This window comes from Balaenoptera musculus, chromosome 2 (assembly GCF_009873245.2).
Source record: "Balaenoptera musculus isolate JJ_BM4_2016_0621 chromosome 2, mBalMus1.pri.v3, whole genome shotgun sequence".
In the NCBI taxonomy this organism is placed as follows: domain Eukaryota; kingdom Metazoa; phylum Chordata; class Mammalia; order Artiodactyla; family Balaenopteridae; genus Balaenoptera; species Balaenoptera musculus.
In genome coordinates this window covers 161,790,466-161,810,525 of record NC_045786.1, presented here as the reverse complement: position 1 = coordinate 161,810,525, position 20,060 = coordinate 161,790,466, and the positions used below count along the sequence as shown (strand labels likewise).

Genomic DNA, 20,060 nt, shown 5'->3' with positions numbered 1-20,060 from the left:
TAAAACCCACACAAATGGAAATGTAATGGCATTAGGGACAGCAGCTCACAAAGTGACCTTTCTTACAAAACAAATTTAAATTGGCTTGGCCACGTGGATTCAAAAGTGGCTGAAAACAATTTAACATAATAAAATGTGGGGTGTTCAATCTAAATTTCTCTTAGATTGCTAAATTGGTAAAATGCTCAGAAGTGTGAATCAAAAAGAACATTACTCTAACTTCACAGAAAATGCAGATTAATTTATATGAAAACATAAACTGAAATCCAAATATACTCCTTATTTTATGATTTACTGATCCTTGGCGGGGGGGGGAAAAAACTTCAAAGGAGAACAAAGCAGTTAGGTTTGCTGTAGTATATTCATTAGGAAGAACAATTTCAATAATATTAAATTTTTACCAAAAAATTGACCAAGGGTCTGGAAGTACATCGCAAGTATTATAATAATAGTCACTGTAAAGTAGAAGCCAGGTTTGGTCATCTTCTTTGTTTTAAAGAAGGAATCCAACCTTGACTTTAAATGATGTTTCTAAGGTTAAACATGGCAGAAATAGTGCTTGAGTCAACTTCTTTACCAAGCATTCTCTACTGCTACTTATATTGGACTGCTTGTGGAATGAGGTTTATTCATTGTCTTTCTTTTTTCCCCCTTTTTCCCTTCCCTCCCTTCCTCCCTCCTTCCTTCCTTTCTTTCTTCCTTCCTTCCTTTCCTCCCTCCCTCCCGCCCTTCCTGCCTTTGTTTCTACTATCCCTATCACATCCATAGATAGAATTACATACACTGAGCCATCCAGGGTTCTATCTGACCTGCTTTTTAACTGATGTCCTTGTGTCAACAGATTCCACCCCCCCACTACAAATAGAAACCAAAATTCCAGCATACTTCATGTATTTTATCAAATATGAAAACCTCCTGGCCATTATCTCTTCAAACACTTCTTTTATGACATCCTTGAAGAGAATGTCCTCTCAGAATCCAGTTACACGTATGTTATGCCGACGATGTTATCTGACATCTCTCTCATTCTCTGTTCTCCTCCTCCCCCTCTTCCTCCCTCAGTTTAACTTTCAGTTCAGTAATTTCTACTCACTCACTGCTGGTGGGAATGCAAAATGGCACAGCCACTTCCGAAGACAGTTTGACAGTTTCTTACAAAGCTAAGCATAGTCTTACCAAATGATCCAGCAATCATGAACCTACATATTTACTCAACTGATTTGAAAACTTCTCTCCACAAAAAAATTTGCCCAAGAATGTTAATAGCAGCTTTATTCATCATCACTCAAAGCTGGAAGCAGCCAAGATGTCCTTCAGGAGATGAGTGTATAAACAAAATGTGATACAACCATACAATGGAATTATTATCCAGTGATTAAAAGAAATGAGCTGTTGACCCACAAAAACACATGGGTGAATCTTAAATGCATATTTCTAAGTGAAAGAAGCCAGTGTGAAAAGGCTACATTCTGTATGGTACCAATATGACATTCTGGAAAAGGCAAAGCTATAGTGATGACTAAAAGACCAGTGATTATCAAGGGTTTTTTGTGGTGGAGAAGGGTTGACCAGGTAAAGCACAGGGAATTTTTTTTTTTTTTTAGTGTGGTAAAATATGCAAGATGAGCCAGAAAGTGAGGAAGTGCTCAAAAAGCAAAACAAGACAAAATTTTAAAAAAACAACTTACATTGGTAGGGGTATATCAAAGGGACACAAGAACCAATAGAAAGAGCTCCAAGTGGCCAAAGCTGGAACAATTTGGTAACAAAATAAAGTAGTATTGGATTATAACTCAAAGTATAAAATAAATATCCATGAGTCCACACTGATTCAAATAAATGATTGAATAAATAAATGGCAGAGTTGAGACACATCTCCTTTGCAGAAGAATTCCAAATGATTTATGTAGATACTCTGCCTTCAGAGAGGTGGAGCATAGCTCTCCATTCCTTAAGTGTGGACTGCAGATAGTGACCTTCTTCCAATGGGTACCGTATGGAAGGGAGACATAGAGTAACAGTGGTGAAACCTGACAAACGCTACTTGAGCCAGGTGATCAAGGTCAGTATCAACAGTGATAGATCTTGTTGATACTATGTGCCCTTATGTATGTGATGAAAATGACCCTTAAACTCTCTGGCTTTCCTCCTCAAACCCCACAACCTCAGTCCAATCATGAGAAAAACAGCAGACAAATCCTAATTCAGAGACATTCTACAAAATACCTGACCAGCACTTCTCAAAACTGTCAAGGTCAAAAACAAGGAACGCCTGAGAAATGTCACAGCCAAGAGGAGCCTAAGGAGACAGGACAGCTAAATGTAATGTGATAACTGGGATGGGATCCTGGAAAAGGAAAAATACATTAGATAAAAACCCTGGAAAACTGAATAAAGCGTGGGCCTTGGTTAATAGTAATGTCAAAATTGTTTCGTTAATTATAACAAATGTATGATACTAATGTAAAATGTTAATAATAGGTGAGACTGGGTGTGAGATGTATGGGAAATCTGTACTATCTTCACAATTTTTTTTTGTAAATCTAAAACTGTTCTAAAATAAAAGTTTATTTTAAAATTTTCAGATATTACTGTATGGTGGAAATTATATCCCTTGCCACGCTAAATTTATAATACAAGTCTAGATGTCAATTAAAAATATATAAAGGGGTTATATATAGCTTTTCAAAATAATGTTATAGGATACATTAGCAAAAAATGGAAAACCACCACTTAATGGCAACTTTATAGGACTCTGAACTCTCAACAGTGTCCCATTGGGGTCAGGCTTTTGCCATAGGGACGTATGCTCACAACCTGTTATATGGGTTGGTTTCTGACAAAGAAGAGACCTCATATATCTGCTTTTGAATTGCATTTGGAGAGCCTCAAAAAACAAACAAACAAAAGTGCCTAGCTTTCCTATAGTACTGCTTGCAATATACATTTCAAAGGAAGAAATCCCTTAGCTTTGGACCTGTCGAAATGAAAGCCCTTTGCATGTCTTTTGAACTTCATAATTCCTACAGCACTGAGAAAACCCACAGGTATGGTTCCTAGATTCTCCCTGTGGCCAGTCTCAGAAAGCCTGTTAATATGTTAATATAGCCAAACATGGAAACAACCTAAGTGTCCATCGATGGATGAGTGGATAAAGAAAATATGAAATATATCTGTATCTGTACCCATACAATGGAATATTATTCAGCCATAAAAAAAAGAAGAAAAGCTGCCACTTGTGACGATATAGATGGATCTTGAGAGCACTATGCTAAGTGAAATAAATCGTACAGAGAAAGACAAATACTGTACTGATTTTCAGCCTTTTTTCTTTTCTAATACTTATAAGACTATAAGTGTCATCTAAGCCCTGCTTTAGCTGCATCTCACAGGTTTTGGTATGTCTTGTCTTCATTAATATTTTGTTCAAAATATTTTCTAATTTCTGTTGTACTTTCTTCTTTGACACATGGGCTGTACAGAAATGAGTTGTTAAATTTTCAAAAGATGTGGCATTTCTAGTTTTTGTTATTGATTTCTAGCTAATTCCACTGGTCAGAGGACTTATTTTTAATGTTTTCAAATCCTTGAATCAATTCGCTTTTAAGCCCTTCAGTTCTCTAGTGAACAAATACATCTTCCCATGTATTTAAATAAGTTTTAAGTATAATTAAGTAAACTCTATAATCTGATGTCTTAAGTCTCTTGAATGTTTCAATAGTATTTGTAAACTCGAATTTCAACTCAAAATCGTAAGTCTAAACCAACTTGTATTTTTTAAAAATATTTATTTATTTATTAATTTTGGCTGTGTTGGGTCTTAGTTGCCGCATGCGGGATCTTTCGTTGCGGTGTGCAGGCTCCTCGTTGAGGCACACGAGCTTCTCTCTAGTTGTGGCGCGCGGGCTCCGGAGTGCGCGGGCTCAGTAGTTGCGGTGCTCGGGCTCTCTAGTTGTGGCGTGCGTGCTTAGTTGCCCCACAGCATGTGGTATCTCAGTTCCCCGACCAGGGCTCGAACCCATATCCCCTGCATTGGAAGGCAGATTCTTAACCACTGGACCACCAGGGAAGTCCCCCAACTTGTATTTTAAATTGGAATCACAAAGTGAATCTGTTAATTAGTCTAAAGCTGTGCTGTCTAAAGTCACCAGCACATGTGACTACTTAAATTTAATTTTAACTAATCAAAATTTAATAAGGTTAAAAATTCAGTTCCTCACTGGATAGCCATATCCAGTAGCCATATTTCAAGTGTGCGATAACTACCTATGATTGGTGGCCGCCATGTTGAACCGCGCCAAAGAGAACATTTCCATCATTGCACAGAGTTCTGTTGGACAGCACTCCCTAGACACTCCTGTAGTGTGCTGGCCAGCCTCTGGACTGGCCGCCCCGGGGCCCTGATCCTGGTCCAGTCAGGTGACAGAATCCTGTGGTGATTTATGCGAACATCATCCCACACAAGGGAGCTACTGTGGGGACTCCTTAGAAATGGATTGAGGGAGATAAAAACATTCCGAGGCAAACTCCTGCTCACCCTTCAAGGCCCCATGCCAACCTCACGTCCTGTATGACAACTAACTCCTAACCCCTTAGGAGATGAGTCATACTTTCTTCTGGACCCACTCCCACAGCAGTCACTTCAGAGCTCTCCTCACACTGTAGTGTGGTCGCTGCACTTCCATTCCGCCTCCAGCTTTGGACTACGAGCTTCCCGAAGCCAGGACCATTTTTTATCTTTGTGTCTTTAGTGTCTGGCGCCGTGCCTGTGCAAGACGGGTTTGCATACATTGCTGAATGAGAGGGAAGTTTCTCTGAGAGGCAGAGCTAAGAATCCGAAGATGTGAATTCCCCTCTACACTCAGTGTTTGAATGATGCTCCTTGGCAAGTCAAACACTTTTCTTGGGCCTCAGTTTCCTCTTCCTCATCAATTTCAAGGAGGAGGTTGACTTAGACAAGATTGCTCATTGCCTGTTAGACGTAAATAAGTGTTATATGAACAAAGGGTGCCGTGGCCAAGGAAGCTCAGGAAATACTTGGTCAAGCATGACAAATGGGTGTTTTCTTACTGTAGGAGTTCACAGAAACTTTAAAATGCTGAAGTCCGTTATGGCACTCCAAGGAATGGGTAGAATGCAGAGTTTCTCAGACTTATTTGATGGACCGTGTAATTCTGTGTTTGTGTGTGTGTGTGTGTTTATGTGCACGTGAGGATATAGAGAGAGCCGTCTTAAAGAACTAATGTTCCATGGATTATACTTTGGGAAATGATTGATTAGCTGTCTCTAAGCGATCTTCCAGTTCGATGTTTTTATGTCTTATGAACATGCTGCCATCTTACCGTCCCTGGTACCTAACTTGACTGGTGGTGTGACTGTAAACTCATAAGCCACACACTTAACTTTCCACTCCCTCTGCCCCTGCTTCCTCATCTCCCGTTGCACCCCTGTCCCACCCAAGTGAAGACACTGAGCAACTCGACTTGAAACACCCGGAAGGAAGGGCCTGGGGTGCACCCACTTAACTTCAGACCTCAGATAGTGAGATCACGTCAGAGCTGATCTAAGAGCAGCTGCCTTGAAAACTGAAGCATAAGACAGAATGATTTTATTTTAATTTAAATTGATTTTCTCAGCTCTATCATGTTTCTTTCATGATATCATGGAGGTAACTGTTTAGTATATCTAATCTTATCCATAACTTAATATACCGGGCTTTCATGCCCAGGAATTGTTAAAGCAGCAACAGATTATTAATGTTATGTTAATAAGAAAGCAATAATGAAATATTATACAGAGTTCCTATTCCATATATTAGTAATGAAGACCTTTTGTGTTTTTGTGGACCTGATACTTTACACTGTGGTTGCCAAAAAGATTAGAAAATGTTTTTGCCTTCTCAGCAAAAAGGCCCCAGATTAGGCTACGTGACTAGAAAATATTTGCAACAGGTAACAAAAATGGCCATGGGCATTGTGAGACAGGAGGCAATGAACTTATTTTAATCTGAGGTGCCAGGAATAGCAACATTCTTGTTGCTCAGGAGTGAAACGAACAGTTTATCAGCTGCCTTGGAAATACAAAGTAGAAAACAACAGTGTTACCACAAAGCTCAGTCCTGTGATAAATTGCCACACGGACTGGAACGTACCAGCACTGATGGTAGAAACCAGTGTTTAGTAGATGCCTGCCATTGGCTGACACTGCTGTCAGCACTTCACACGCACTGTCACAGATAATTCTTGTGGCAACTCTAAGACAGAGGCATTATCCTTATTGTCAAGATGGGGAATAAGCACAGAGGAGTGAAGGTCAGTGGCAGACCTGGGATATGAACCCGGACAGCCTGTCTTCTGAGCCCGCCCTTATAACCACAACGCTGAGAATGGAGACCCCTGGCCTTTCGGGTCTGAGCCCTGGGTTAGGGGAGGCACTGCAGGCCTCTGGCCTATCCAGAAGAGCTTCACGTATTTCCACTAACGCACTCATTTGCCTGCACCTCCAAGGTTACCTCGGGTCTCACAGTGCCCCCCTGGGCAGACTGTGGTTTGGTATGGGTGTAGCAGGCCAGACAGATCTCCCATCACTCTGCGACTCTCCAGTGGAGGTGACCACAGCCACCCACTCATCAGAAGGTCCACTTGGTTCTTCGTGGAGCCAGTATCACGTGAGGACTGGTGACTTGTAAACACGTGCACACACACACACCCGACCTCTCCTCCTTCCCCACACACACACACGCGTCCTCCAGCCCCGCGGTCAGCCCTGCACTGCCCTCAGTCGTGTGGTTCTCTCTGCACTCCCAGCAGTTTCTTGAAGGAGACAGGCCTCCTCTGTGCTCTGTTGGCCTTTGTTCCAAGAACATGGGCTGCGTGTTCATCCCCTCCTGTGCCCAGTCTTATACTCAGGTGGGTGAGACGCACCTGGGTGTGAGGCCCCCTCACATCATGAGGAGGAAGAGGTTGTGTAACCTGTGGATTCCAAGACCCCAAACTTCATGTCGCCATCTTGGCTTCTTCCTCCGCCATCGTTGGGCTTTGGCCAGACACATAGAAATTCTGAAAAGCGAAATGCCATTTTCTTCAATCACGTGATTTTTGAAAATGGGAGAAATAATACGACGTTGACTTAGCCAATGCCCTTTCTGTGCAGATACGAGGTTCATTGTAACTGTGATTTAAATACTAATTATATGCCAGTTTTAGTTTAAAGTTTTTTGTGTTTGTTCTTTTGCAGAAGCAGTCAGGGGAGTGACTAAAAGCTTATTCATTCCCAGGGTTTTTATTTTGGAAATGAACATGCTGGCACAATTTTAATTGGGTTTTAGTTGTTGTTGTTTTAATTCTCACAGTGATGGCTTGGCTATGTCTTTTGGGACTGCAGAGGGAAACTGGCATCTGGTGTTTGAGGATTCCAGGGATTTGCACCATATTTATGTGTAATAACTCTACAGTAAATAAACAGAATGAATAATTAAGTGAATAATGAGTTTCTCAGAAAAGAAGACTCCTCTTAAAACTGCAACAGAAATTCTCACGTGTGTCCCACCCTCCCTCCTGTGTGGTGATTCCACGCTGCTCTCACTGTGTCATTGTCCCGTGGAAACCAGCAAGGACATTTTCCAAGCGGAAATCAAGCATGCCGTTAATCAAGCATGCCCTTTTTTATCATGGTTTGATACAAACAAGATATTTTCTTCCAGTTGCAAGGATATTGGATTTATGTCTCGCAGAATTATCTTTTTTTTTACCCTAGAGAGAGTTATTTGCCTCTTTAAAAATAAAATCCATGAGATTAAATTTCACTGAACAGTGTTGCTCTGAGGGACTAAAAGCTTGAAATTCCAGGAATTTGCTGTATCTAGTGAAATTACATAAATGCGTGTTAATATTCATATTAGCCAGGACAAGGTGCCCTTGCTTCCAGACGCAGCCCAGGCCCAAAGTGAATCTTTCCAAAGGTAAAACCACTGTGTAATTACTGTTTCTTCTCCATGTGTGTTCGTCCACTCACTCATATGTTTTTACTTGTCCATTCATTCATGCCCCAAGTATTTACTGAGCACCTACTATATGGCAGGCACTGTGCCAGGTTCTGGCGATACCATGGTGGGCAAAACCAGACCCAGTTCCTGTCCTTACGGAGCTTGCATTCTTATCAGGGAGACAGCAATCAAATAATGAAATGAAAGTTAAGTTGCAACTAATTTTGACAACTAACTTTAACTATGACAGCTTCTATGAAAGAAAGGGTTAGTCTGCTCAGGCTGCCATAACGAAATACTGCAAACCGGGTGGCTTAAAAAGCAGGGATTTATTGCCTCACACTTCCGGAGACTAGAAGTCCAAGACCAAGGTTTTAGCAGATTTAGTTTCATCTGAGGCCTGTGTCCTTGGCTTACAGATGGCAGACTTCTCATCGTGTCCTCACATGGTCTTTCCTCTGTGTGCGTGCATGTCTGTGTCCAAATCTCCTCTTCTTACAAGGACACCAGTCGGATTGGATTAGGGTCCACCCTAACAGCCTCATTTTAACTTAATCACCTCTTTAAAGGCCCTATCTCCGAACAGTCACATTCGGAGTACTGGGAGTTAGAGCTTCAACATATGAATTTTGGGGGACACGATTCAGCCATAACAGAGACTAATCTGGTTCAGACAGAGATGTTAATGGGGAAGGGTCAGATATTAATGGGTACCCAAGCAGAGACATAGGGTGGGCTTGCTGAGGATTAAATGGGAATCTAAAAGATGATTAAGAGCTAACTAAACACAGTGGAGGGGAAAGGCATTCCAGGAAGAGGGAAGGGCACTGCCAAGCCTCCCGGTGGAAGGGGCATGGCAGGGAGCAGAGACCAAGGGGAGGCAACCATGGTGGCTGAGGAGCTGTGAGACACGGCATGGGGCGAGGATGACACTGACATTGTCGGTGGGGACAGCCAGGCCATGCAGGGCCCTCTAAACCAGGGCAGGGAATTTTGTCTTTTTCTCGAGAGCAATGGGAGACCATCGGAGGTTTTTAGTGAGGGCAGAGGTGGAATGACCAGATTTGCCTTTGGAAATTATCAGTCTGGCCACGGTGTGGACAACGGATGTGAGGGGTTCTGGAGTGCATTCTGGAAGAGTGCTGGATACAGGAGAATGCTGCAGGCATCCAAGCAAGAAATGAAAGTGGCTTGTATTCAGGAGGTGGGGTGGGATCAGAAAGAAACAAGTGGATCTGATAGATCAATGGGGACAGTGGGTTAAATTTGGTGGCACTGGATGGCAAGAGTGGATATGCTGGGCACTGGGTGAGGGAGAAGATGACAAGGCTGTCTCCTTAACTGGAGATGTCTGCCTTCTGTAACTGGGTTACCTAGGTGCAAGTCAGTGGGATGGAGAGCATCAGAAGAGGCTCATGTTAGAATTGACTTTTGATCATATTGACATCAGTAGACACCAAAGGCCCCATGGGTCCTCAGCACAGATACCTCTTTCCCCTGCACATGCTGTTCTGCCTTGAACACTCTTTCCTGCTTATGCTTCACCACCCACCCACCCTTCATGGCTCAACCCAAGGGTCAACTTCCTCAGCAGCAAGGCCTTCCTGAATTCCTCAGACTAGGCTACATGTCCCTTTTACATACTCTTGTAACACCTATACTTTTTCTTCAAAGCGGTTGTTAACAGTTAAAATTACATAATTATGTGTTTAAATTCTGTTTCTCCCCCTAGAATATAAAGTTTGTGAAGGTCAAGAGAATTTCTGCCTAATTAGTGCAGCAGACTGGTAGTTCTAGAGGCAGACCCTCTGGGTTCAAATCTCGACTCCCCTACTTCCTAGTGATGTGATCTTGGACAGGATGTTTCATCTCACTGCACCTGAGTTGCTTTGAATGTTAAGTGTGGAATATGATGGTACATCCTTCATAGAAGCGTATGATGGATGATTAAATGAGTTAATTAGCATAAAGTGTTAATAACAGTGTTTGACATAGAGTAAGTACTCAATAAATGTTAGCTCTTATTATTGTTCATCACTGTACCCCTAAGTATTTGATGGACAGATGATCAGATAGATGGCTATAGACCGATGCATGAGTGGATTGAAGAATGGAAGGATAGGTAAGGTGGAAAAGCAAGGAAGCTCAAATGGGTATTGTGGAAAGAGGGACTGGCCCATACTTCAAGACATAGTTAAATTCCAAGATATTGGGTCCCATTAAGATAAACTTCTCCTGTATGGTTACTTTCAGGCAGGGCCTTAAAGAATCTCCATCAATACCTAAATAGACATTTCTCCAAAGAAGACATACAAATGGTCAATAGGCATATGAAAAGATGCTCAACATCGCTAATTATTAGAAAAATACAAATCAAATCTACGAGGTACCACCTCACACTGGTCAGAATAGCCATCATTTAAAAGTCTACAAATAACAAATGCTGGAGAGGGTGTGGAGGAAAGGGAACCCTCCTACACTATTGGTGGGAATGTAAACTGGTGCAGCCACTATGGAAAATAGTATGGAGATTCCTCAAAAAACTAAAAATAGAGTTGCCATATGATCCAGCAATTTCAACCCTGGGCATATATCCAGACCAAACTATATCTCAAAAAGATACATGCACGCCAGTGTTCATAGCAGCACTATTCACAATAGCCAAGACATGGAAACAACCCAAATGTCCATCAACAGATGAATGGATAAAGAAGATGTGGTACATATATACAATGGAATATAACTCAGCCATAAAGAAGAATGGAATAATGCCATTTGCAGCAACATGGATGGATGTAGAGATTATCATACTAAGTGAAGTAAGTCAGAAAAAGAACAAATACCATATGATATCACATATGTGGAGTCTAAAATACGACACAAATGAACTTATCTACAAAACAGAAAGAGACTCACAGACATAGAGAGCAGAGTTGTGGTTGCCAAGGAAGGGTGAGGGGGAATGGAGTGGGAGTTTGGGATTAGCAGATGTAAACTATTATATATATGTATAACTGAGTCACTTTGTTGTATACCAGAAACTAACACAACACTGTAAAGCAACTGTCCTTTAATAAAATACATTAAAAAATTAAGTTAAAAAAAAAGAATCTCCAGCAAGCCTTATTCAGTGATAAACCTAAGTATTTGTTTCTTGATTTCAACAGAGGAAAAAAAAAATCACCACAACCCAACTATCCCCTCCTTAATTAAACTAACAGTACATTTCCTAACTTAACTGTAAAAAATGTTTAAAGGTATAATAACTAAGTTTAATGTGATTTTAACGCTAAATTGATTCATTGATTTATTCATTCTTATGTTCCTCCCTCAGACACGTATGGGATTCCTACCACGTGTCAGATGCTGTGATAGGTACGGGTGGTTACCAAGTTACATAAGCTATTGTCCCTATTCTCAAGGAGCCTAAGACTCCTAATAAACTTTATAAAGAGATTTCAGATAAATATTTATACTCAATATACCTGATCAAAACAAAGCAAATACAGCAGCAGAAGCTGTTTTATAAACAGGGGGCCACAGATGATGAAGGATCATCTTCACTCTATTGTTCACCCCAGCTCAGCCCTGTCTTCAGTAATGAAGCCTCCAGCAGAGGCTGCTCAGTCCCAGCTGGAAGGTATTTGCATTGCTGTCTCTCTATTTATGACAGCAACTCATGTCTGGTATTTTTCTTTTTGCCCAGAGGATTCTCTTTCTGTAATTTATTACAGAATTCAAGGCCATTTCATTAGGAGGAAATGTGCCATATCATTATTATAACAACTCTCCCTATTTTTGTTCAATTTTGAAACTGACAGTCTAAAGACTATTTTTAGCTCAGTCATGTGCAGATTATTTGTTTCCTTATTATGAGAACTTTTTTCCGTCGGACTAGTTAACATGAATTTTATGCTCACATATTATGTCACATGCTCCAATTCAATTTATTTTAAAGCAGATTCTTTGGGGGAAAACTGTAAAGCTAATTTGAATTGATTCTTTAGAGATTCCATTTTAAATGAAGTGCTATAAAATTGGCAGACAAAGTGAAAAAATGCAACTGAATTCTCTTCTTCAGCTACTCATCGGATTCAGAAATCTTTTTGACAGTGCCAAGGGTTTTGATATAATATTTTACGCAATTTTCCTAACATTTATCTCAAACTCCACTGCCTTTATTTTGGTTGTTCGACTCAAAATGATTTCCTGATATTTCCATAGATAAAAGCAGAGTTCTTGCTAACGGAGATATTTGGTGCTCTGATACGAACTTCTTACCATCTACAGTGGTGCCCGTCTATAAAACATCTGCTGTAAAGCGGGTATTTTAATTCCAGAGTGAATACTGAACATTTGTGGACAAACTTTCTGAGAGACGTGTGGAATAAAACTGCATCTCTAACTTCCTCCTGTTTGGCCCCAATTTATATTTCTGCCTTTCATATTTGATGGATTTACAGCTTGAGGATAGCGTGAGAATAATAGGCAAGATGCCTGATGGCTTAATTTCCTGTCCTCCACGGGCCCGAGAAGAGACCATTGTTCGTCAGGGCAGGGGGCTCCGTGCTAATCAGAAACAGCCGTCACTGGTGGGGAAAGGCACCCCGGGATTGGTCCATCTGATTGCACTGGATGATTTATATCCAGTTATTAACAATCTGATGGAAAATACATAGCAAACACATGTCTACAATTTCACCTTGAGACACACGTGTTTTCCTTGATGTGCTTTTAAAAGGGAGTTTTATTTCACACTCATCTTTTGCCCCGAATTCCCTAAATCGCATCCGTCATTTCTATTGGTCCAGCTAGTGGGCTAAGAGGCAGACTCGTGGAGGGCCTTCTCCCAATTTTGCCCTGCTCCCATTGACTGCAGCCTCGAGTACTTGGAGTTCCTCCCCTGAACTCAAGCTGGTCTTGAAAGAAGCAAATCACTGCTGCATGTGTTTTTGTTCTGATTACAAAGAAGATAATTGTGGGAAGTGAGAGCACCTGTTAGGCTCCGGGGGAAGAAGCAGGCCCAGGGCCAACTCCTCTATCAAAGACACAATGCTTAGGGTTCCCCCTTCCTTGCAGGGGCCCACAAAAGCTCTAATTTTAGTTAAAATGAGTATAAAAATGAATATCTAATAATAAATCCAGCCTACATAGTATTTGTTTTTATACCAAAATAGCCTTTGCATATCATCTTTTATTTTTTATAGAGGAAGGGGCGCATGAACGTCATAATGCAGCCCTGAGCGGAACAGCCCTGAGGAACACGAGATAAGGGACTGACTGTGGGGTTACACTGTGACCGTGGGAGCTGGCGGCGAGGTCTCAAGGAGTCTCTGAGTCATTCGCCTCTGCGTGTGAAAGTGGGCCTGAAGTTGCTGTAGGTCACAAGGCCGGAAATTGGGAAGGAAACATGGATATGACGACAGTGGTCTCAACCCGGGGTGATTTGCCCCCCAGGAGACATTCAGCAAAGCCTAGAGACAGCTTGGGTTCTCACAACGGCCGTTGAGTGTCGCTACCGGCATCTAGCGGGTAGAGGCCAGGGATGCACAGGACACCCCACGATGCACAGGACAGCCCCACACAACAAAGAATCATCTGGCTGAAAACAGCATCAGTGCTGAGGCTGAGAAACCTCAAGGTTAAGGTAAAGAAAGGCTGGGACCTGCGAGGCCGGCTGGAGCCCATGTTTGTCTCCCACAGCGTCCAAGCTCCATGCAGGGTGACCCACGGAAGCTGCTGGCGCCCTGTGCTGTGCAGCTACGCTTGCACTTGGCCGAGGACTTGGAAAATCTGAAAGAGGAGGCTGGGCATTGGCTGAGAGGCTTCAGGCCGCTGCCCCCTGCAACAGGGGAGCAGCAGAAGAGCTGCGGCAATGCGCGGTGCCCTGCACCGACCTTCAGAGTGCAAAGGCTGCTGCTTCACCGCCATCTTCTGGACCTCATGCTCACTTCTCTCGTGGCCAAGCCCGGCGCGGAGCCACATGGGGAGCGGCACGCTAGGAAACGTAGTTCCCGCTTAGCTCAGTTGCCCTGGTAACGCACCTCGGAGGTGGACCATGTGGAGCTCCGCTCACCAGCACTTTTCACTTAGGATGCGGCTTTTCCCCACCTCACTCCCAACCTTGCATGCGCTTCAAGGAGACTTGGCATTTCAACTGTTTTAATCTGCAAACAGCTGGTGTGCTTTAGATGGAGAGTTGTGCATCCACATCTGTCCTTTCCTTCAGGAACAGAGTCATGGCTGGACACACAGCTGCCTGGATGGACTACATGTCCCAGAGGCCCCTGCAGGTGTAGCTGTGATGTTAAGTACTGACCACAGGGCTCTGAGGGAGGTAGTTGTGCCAGCTCCCGAGCCGGGCCTTCAGACACTGGCTGTGCACTCCTCCGCGTGCTCTACCCATTTCCAGCTGGAACCCAGAGGTGGGGGCAGTCAGCTTCAACCGCGCAAGGACAAGAGCAGAGCAGCAAGACGGAAAGATTCTGGAGGCTTTTCGGTCCAGAGAATCTTTAAGCATCCTTTTTCTTAAGGAGTTCTGAGTGAGCAGATTAGTCACTTAGGTTGCAGATAAGAGTCAACTCAAATCCACTGAAGCAGCAAAACGAGTATATTTGCTCACGTAATTGGGAAGTCTGGGGTAAGAATTTCAGGCATAGCTGGATCTAGGGGTTCAAACGATGTCATTAGGGCTCTCCATCTCTCAGTCTGGGCTTTCTGCAGAAGTCCAGGGAAGATGGCCTTCAGAAATTCCAGGCTTAAAATCTCCTTATAGCTCATGACCCAGGAGAAGACAGGAGCTTCTCTCTTCCAACATATGTTTTTAATTATGCAGAACAAATGCTGGATGGTCCTGCTGGGATCACAGGCTCACCCCTGAACTCATTGCTCTGAACCCCAGAAGGAGATTGGAATGAATCTGTAAAATCACTACCTGCAACAGTTTACTTGAGAAGTTAACCAACATTACCAGGAGTGAATACAGTGCCGAAGAGGGGGTAAAGTCAGGAAATATAAGTTGTGGTTCAGAGGATGGAAAATCATGCTCACTGGGGGGGAATTTGGAAAGGCTTCACAGCAGAGGTGGGATTTGAACTGGGCCTTGAAAGACTTAGAGCTTAAAAATGCATAAAGAAGAAAATACTGTGCTTTCTTTTCTGACCATTTTCAAAGGCTCAGGCAAGCTCAGTAGCACTGTGGGATGGAAAGGATCCTGTTGTTTTTCTTTCCTCTGCCATTGGTTCGGGATGAGAAGTGCTTCCCTTTGAGCACTGAATCCTTCCAGAGGTGGACAAACATGGGGAAGAGTCTGGTTGCCAGGACACACATCTCCAGCCCAGGCACTCTCATGTAAAGCAAGAAGAAACGTCGTGCTTCTCTGTAACCTGAAGAAAGGATGGTGAGTGTAATTGGCAGTTCCCTTAATCAGTCCAGAAGGGCTTGTTATATAAATAAATGATTCAGATCTGAAGTGACTTACCATAGGAAACAGGCATTTCTCCTTTTCGTTTTTCATATTCCTGGAATGCTTTCTTTTACGTTTGCAGTGGAATAGGCTTGTAATTTTACTACACACTTATTATTTCCGAAACTATCTAGTGTTAGGATTTTACAAATACATTTTTATGCAGTTTCAAATAGCTTAGTGATTTTCCAATTAATCAGGCAACCAGAGCCTGTGGCTCATTTCTTTAGGACAGGGGTCAGTTATCTGGGATGGAGATGCCCCTTTGGCCAACCGGGTTGCTATTGGCTGGCTTCAGGAGTATGGCAGCTGGCTGGACCTTAAAAGGTGGTGGTTGTGGCAGTGATGATGGTGATGATGATGATGATAGCAACTATTGATCATACAGGTGATGCAGCCAGGATATGAACACCACTCTCCCCTGTTCTAAGGAGACTGCCATACCGTCTTTCCTAGAGAATCGACGTAACTTTAGTTTGTTTGATGGCTGCAAGAGCATCCAGGGATTTATCATTTCCTAGTTGTTTGATGATGAAATGATTTCTTTAGGTACAAAGCTCTTTTCATTGATTGTACCTTCATGCAGGGAGTGGAGATGTAGCCGTATTTGCTTTAAGCTTAGTCCCTCTGGATCAGTTTGTCCTTAGAGCACCTTGGAAGCAGTTCAGAAGCTCAACATCTGTTATCTGTCCCCTTAGGGGGCAGGGACCACAACACTCCTGTGGGACTACAGTGAGTCCTAAAGAAGGATTCCTGACTTCAGGTGGGTGGAGCCACATAACCAGTTTAACTTAACTGGATTGATTTGACTGGTGGGGTGGATCATATTAGTCCTCAATCATTTACTCACCCTTTCAATCCCCGCCCATTGCCATGTGACTTGCAGTGTGTCTTATGGTTGGAGCATACTTCTCCACCCCCTTGATATTGGGCTTGGTGCCATGACTTGCTTTGTCATGGGCAAAATGAGATGCGAGCAGGAGAGATTGAGTGACAGGTAAGGGTAGAGGTTATAGCAGACTTCACTCTTACTCTTGATCATTTGTTCTTCTCTGTCTGCCATTAGAAAGGCATAACCCCAATAGGCACTGCTCTTTCAGCCCAGGTTCTCACATGGAATGAGAGTGAGAAATACATATTTGTTGTTGTAAGCCCCTGAAATGTTAGGGTTGTTTGTTACAACAACATAACCAAATGAAAGCTGACTGATACAAATGGTCATTTATTGTCCTACACAGTTCAATGAAATAGTCCAACTAGATATATGTGTATATGTGTATCTATATAGTTGAACTATTTTATATAGTATCGGTAGATACATGGATATAGACTGAGGTTGTGACAGGTCTATCCAAGAAAAACTAATTCTAAGAAAACAAACTACAGTCAGGTTAAACGAACTATAACAAGAAGCCACTTTTGCATATGAAACTTGTAAGAGCTATAAATACAATTGTATTGGAGAGAGAGCACTGCAATCAGGCGTTCATGGACATTGTTAACTGGGGTATAAATTAGTATAACAGTGCTGGAGATGGATTCAGACGTAGTACTAGTAATAATAATAGATGACATTTATAGAATGCTTTTATGTGCAAGGCACTACTATTTGAAGTCTTATTAACCTTACTTGAATTAATGAAATTGGTTTACATGTACTAGCTCACTTAATCCTCATAACAACCTTGTCAGGAGAGGTATTATTATTAAACAATATATTTTAAAAGGCTTAAAAATTTGAGCACAGATGTGTGTTCTTTGACCCACATGTGGGAATTTATCCTAAGGAAATAATTAAAGATGGGGTATAAAGTTTTAATGTAAGAATGTTGATGGCAGCATGGTTTAAAATTATGAAACTAGGAAGCAATATAAATATCCAAAAGATGGGGATCTTTTAAGTAAATTGAGCCATTTAAAATTGATATAAAAATGTAGCATGGACATGAAAGGACCTTTATATTAAGTAAATGGTGTAGCTTGTAATAGTGCAGTCCTGTGTTGTCTGGTACAGTCACCACGAGCCACATAAGCACTTGAAATGTGGCTAGTGTGAATTGAGATGTGCTGTAAGTAAAGGCTTAGTATGGAAAAAAAAGGAATATAGACTATCTCATTAATAACTTTTACATTGATTGCAATGTTGAAATGATAATATTCTGGACATGCTATTCAAATTTATTTCACCTGCCTCTTGGTACATTTTAAATATTTATTTACTTTTATTTTTAAAAAGAACAATTGTATATGTTTAAGGTATACAACATAATGTTATGATACATATACAGAGTGAAATTACTACAGTCAAGCTAATTAACGTATCCATATCCTCACATAATTTCTTTGTGTGATGAAAGTACAAATCTATTCTCTTAACAAATTTCCAGTACACAGTACAGCATTATTAACTATAGTCATCATACTGTACATTAGATCTCTAACTTCATTCATCCTACACAACTGCAACTTTGTACCCTCTCACCGACATCTCCCCATTTCCCCCATCTCCCCACCCTTGGTAACTACCGTTCTACTCCCTGCATCTATGTATTTGACTTCTTTTAGATTCCGCATATAAATAAGATTGTGCAGTATTTTTCTTTTGGGGTCTGGATTATTTCACTTAGCAAAATGTCTTCCAGGTTCATCCATGTTGTTTCAAATGGCAAGGTCTCATTTCTTTAAGGCTGGATAATAGTCCATTGTTTATATATACTACAATTTCTTTATCCATTCATCTGTCAATGGACATTTGGATTGCTTCCATATTTTGGCTATCGTGAATAATGCTGCAATGAACGTGAGAGCACAGATATCTCCTTGAAGTACCAATGATTTCATTTCCTATTACATAAGTTTAGAAGAGGGATTGCTGGATCATATGGTAGTTCTATTTTTAACTTTTTGAGGAACCTCCATACTGTTTTCCATAGTGGCTGCATCAATTTCATGCCCACTAACAGGGCACAAGGGTTTCCTTTTCTCCACACCCTCACCAACACTTAGCTTTGCTTTTTCATTATAGCTATCCTAACAGGTGTGAGGTGATATCTCATTGTGGTTTTGATTTGCATTTCCCTGATGATTAACGTCAAGCACATTTTCACGTCCCTGTTGGTTATTTTTATGTCTTCTTTGGAAAAATGTCTATTCAGATCCCTGGTCCATTTTTTAGTCAGGTTGTTTCTTTCGCTATTGAGTTGTCTTTGTACTTTAAAAAACTCTGGGTACCAGAAAAACTTAAAATTTCATGTGTGGTTCACATCTATTTTAGGCTTTGCAGTCCACACAGTCTCTGTAACAACTACGCAGCTGCTGTTTAAGGCAAAAGCAGCCAGAGAAAACATGTAAATGGATGGATGTCTTGTGTTCCAATAAACGTTTATTTATAAAAACAGGCAGCTAACCAGCAGGGGCTTTAATCTGCCGAACCCTGGTCCAGACCAGTGTTCCTTAACCTTGGCCCTCTTGACCTTTGGGGCTAGACAGTCAGTTGCTGTGGGACTGGCCTGTGCGTTGTAGGATGTGTAGCGGCATCCCTGGCCTCTACCCTAGACGCCAGTAGCACCACTTGCCTCAGTTTTGACAACCGAAATGTCTCCAGACGTTGCTAAATGTCCTCTGAGAGGAGGACAGAAATCTCCCTGTTGGAGAACCATTGGTCTAGCCTATATGATTTTATTTTCGTGGAAACAAAAATTGTATGCATGTCTAGGTGTTCTGGAAGGGTACACACCCAAGGTGGTGGGATTACACTTTCCCCCGTCTCTTTGCTTTTCTGTGTTTTCTAAATTAAGCATATGTTACTTATTTAATATGTAAACACACACACACTTGTGTAGAAAAAGAAAGCAAAAATGACAAAGAGAAAATAAGATGACAGAAAGAAATCCACGTGTAGGAAAGAAAGAGCAGGTAGAGGGAGAATGCAACCTTGTCCCCAAAGGACAAGTTCTCCACCTGATCAGGCCTTCGAGTACCACCCAAGATGTGACATCCACGCCATGGATGTGTGTGGGCTGACAGACCAATCTCCGTGTTGACAGTTTGAAAAGATGAATCTGCCGCATAGAGTAGGCAGGCATTTGCGTGGGGCAGTGTAAGTATTTACCAAAGAGAAACAGACTTGATTTTGATTTACACGTGACACCTCCTCGGATTTAAGGCATACTGGGACCTCCACAACTGGAACCTCGAAGGGGAAGGAGAAACAAAGGATTAGACAACATATCAGAATAAATCAGAAAGCTGACTCTGTACAGCTACTTCTCACAAAGGCCCGGGTAGTAGCATTTTAGCAACTAAAAATCAGTTCCAATCTACTGATATTTAAAATTCAGTAATCATAATCACAATCATAGGTAATATTTACTTTGTGCTTACCACATGCTAGGCAGTATGCCAGCAGATCTTTGTGATTGTCTCATTTAATTTTCCATAAAATTTTTCCAAGCTTCGCGTGGTAGCTGCTGTTCTTATGACAGTTTTACAGATGTGGAAACTGAGGGTCAGAGACAGTAAGTTATTGGCCCAAGTCACCCAGCTGGCAAGAGGTGGGACGGAGACCGTGGTGCGTGTTCTCTGAGCTGAGAGGTCCCTCCCCTCTCAAAG

General features: G+C 41.9%; 1 protein-coding gene across 8 annotated transcripts in view; it reads left to right on the top strand.

Annotated features, from left to right (window-relative positions):
- Positions 1 to 20,060, top strand: part of EFCAB11 (EF-hand calcium binding domain 11) — a 180,261-nt gene that overhangs the window by 149,433 nt on the left and 10,768 nt on the right. For 2 of the 8 annotated variants that reach the window (XM_036841344.1, XM_036841335.1), the window contains one exon: positions 2,170 to 2,218. The exons of 4 other annotated variants lie outside the window; for them this stretch is intronic. In XM_036841344.1, the coding sequence (XP_036697239.1) occupies positions 2,170 to 2,203 (34 nt within the window). In that variant the 3' untranslated portion in view covers positions 2,204 to 2,218. Of the gene's footprint in view, positions 1 to 768; positions 1,808 to 2,169; positions 2,219 to 13,191; positions 13,223 to 20,060 lie in introns of those variants that run through there. 2 more of the 8 variants (XM_036841339.1, XM_036841340.1) reach the window with 2 other exon arrangements.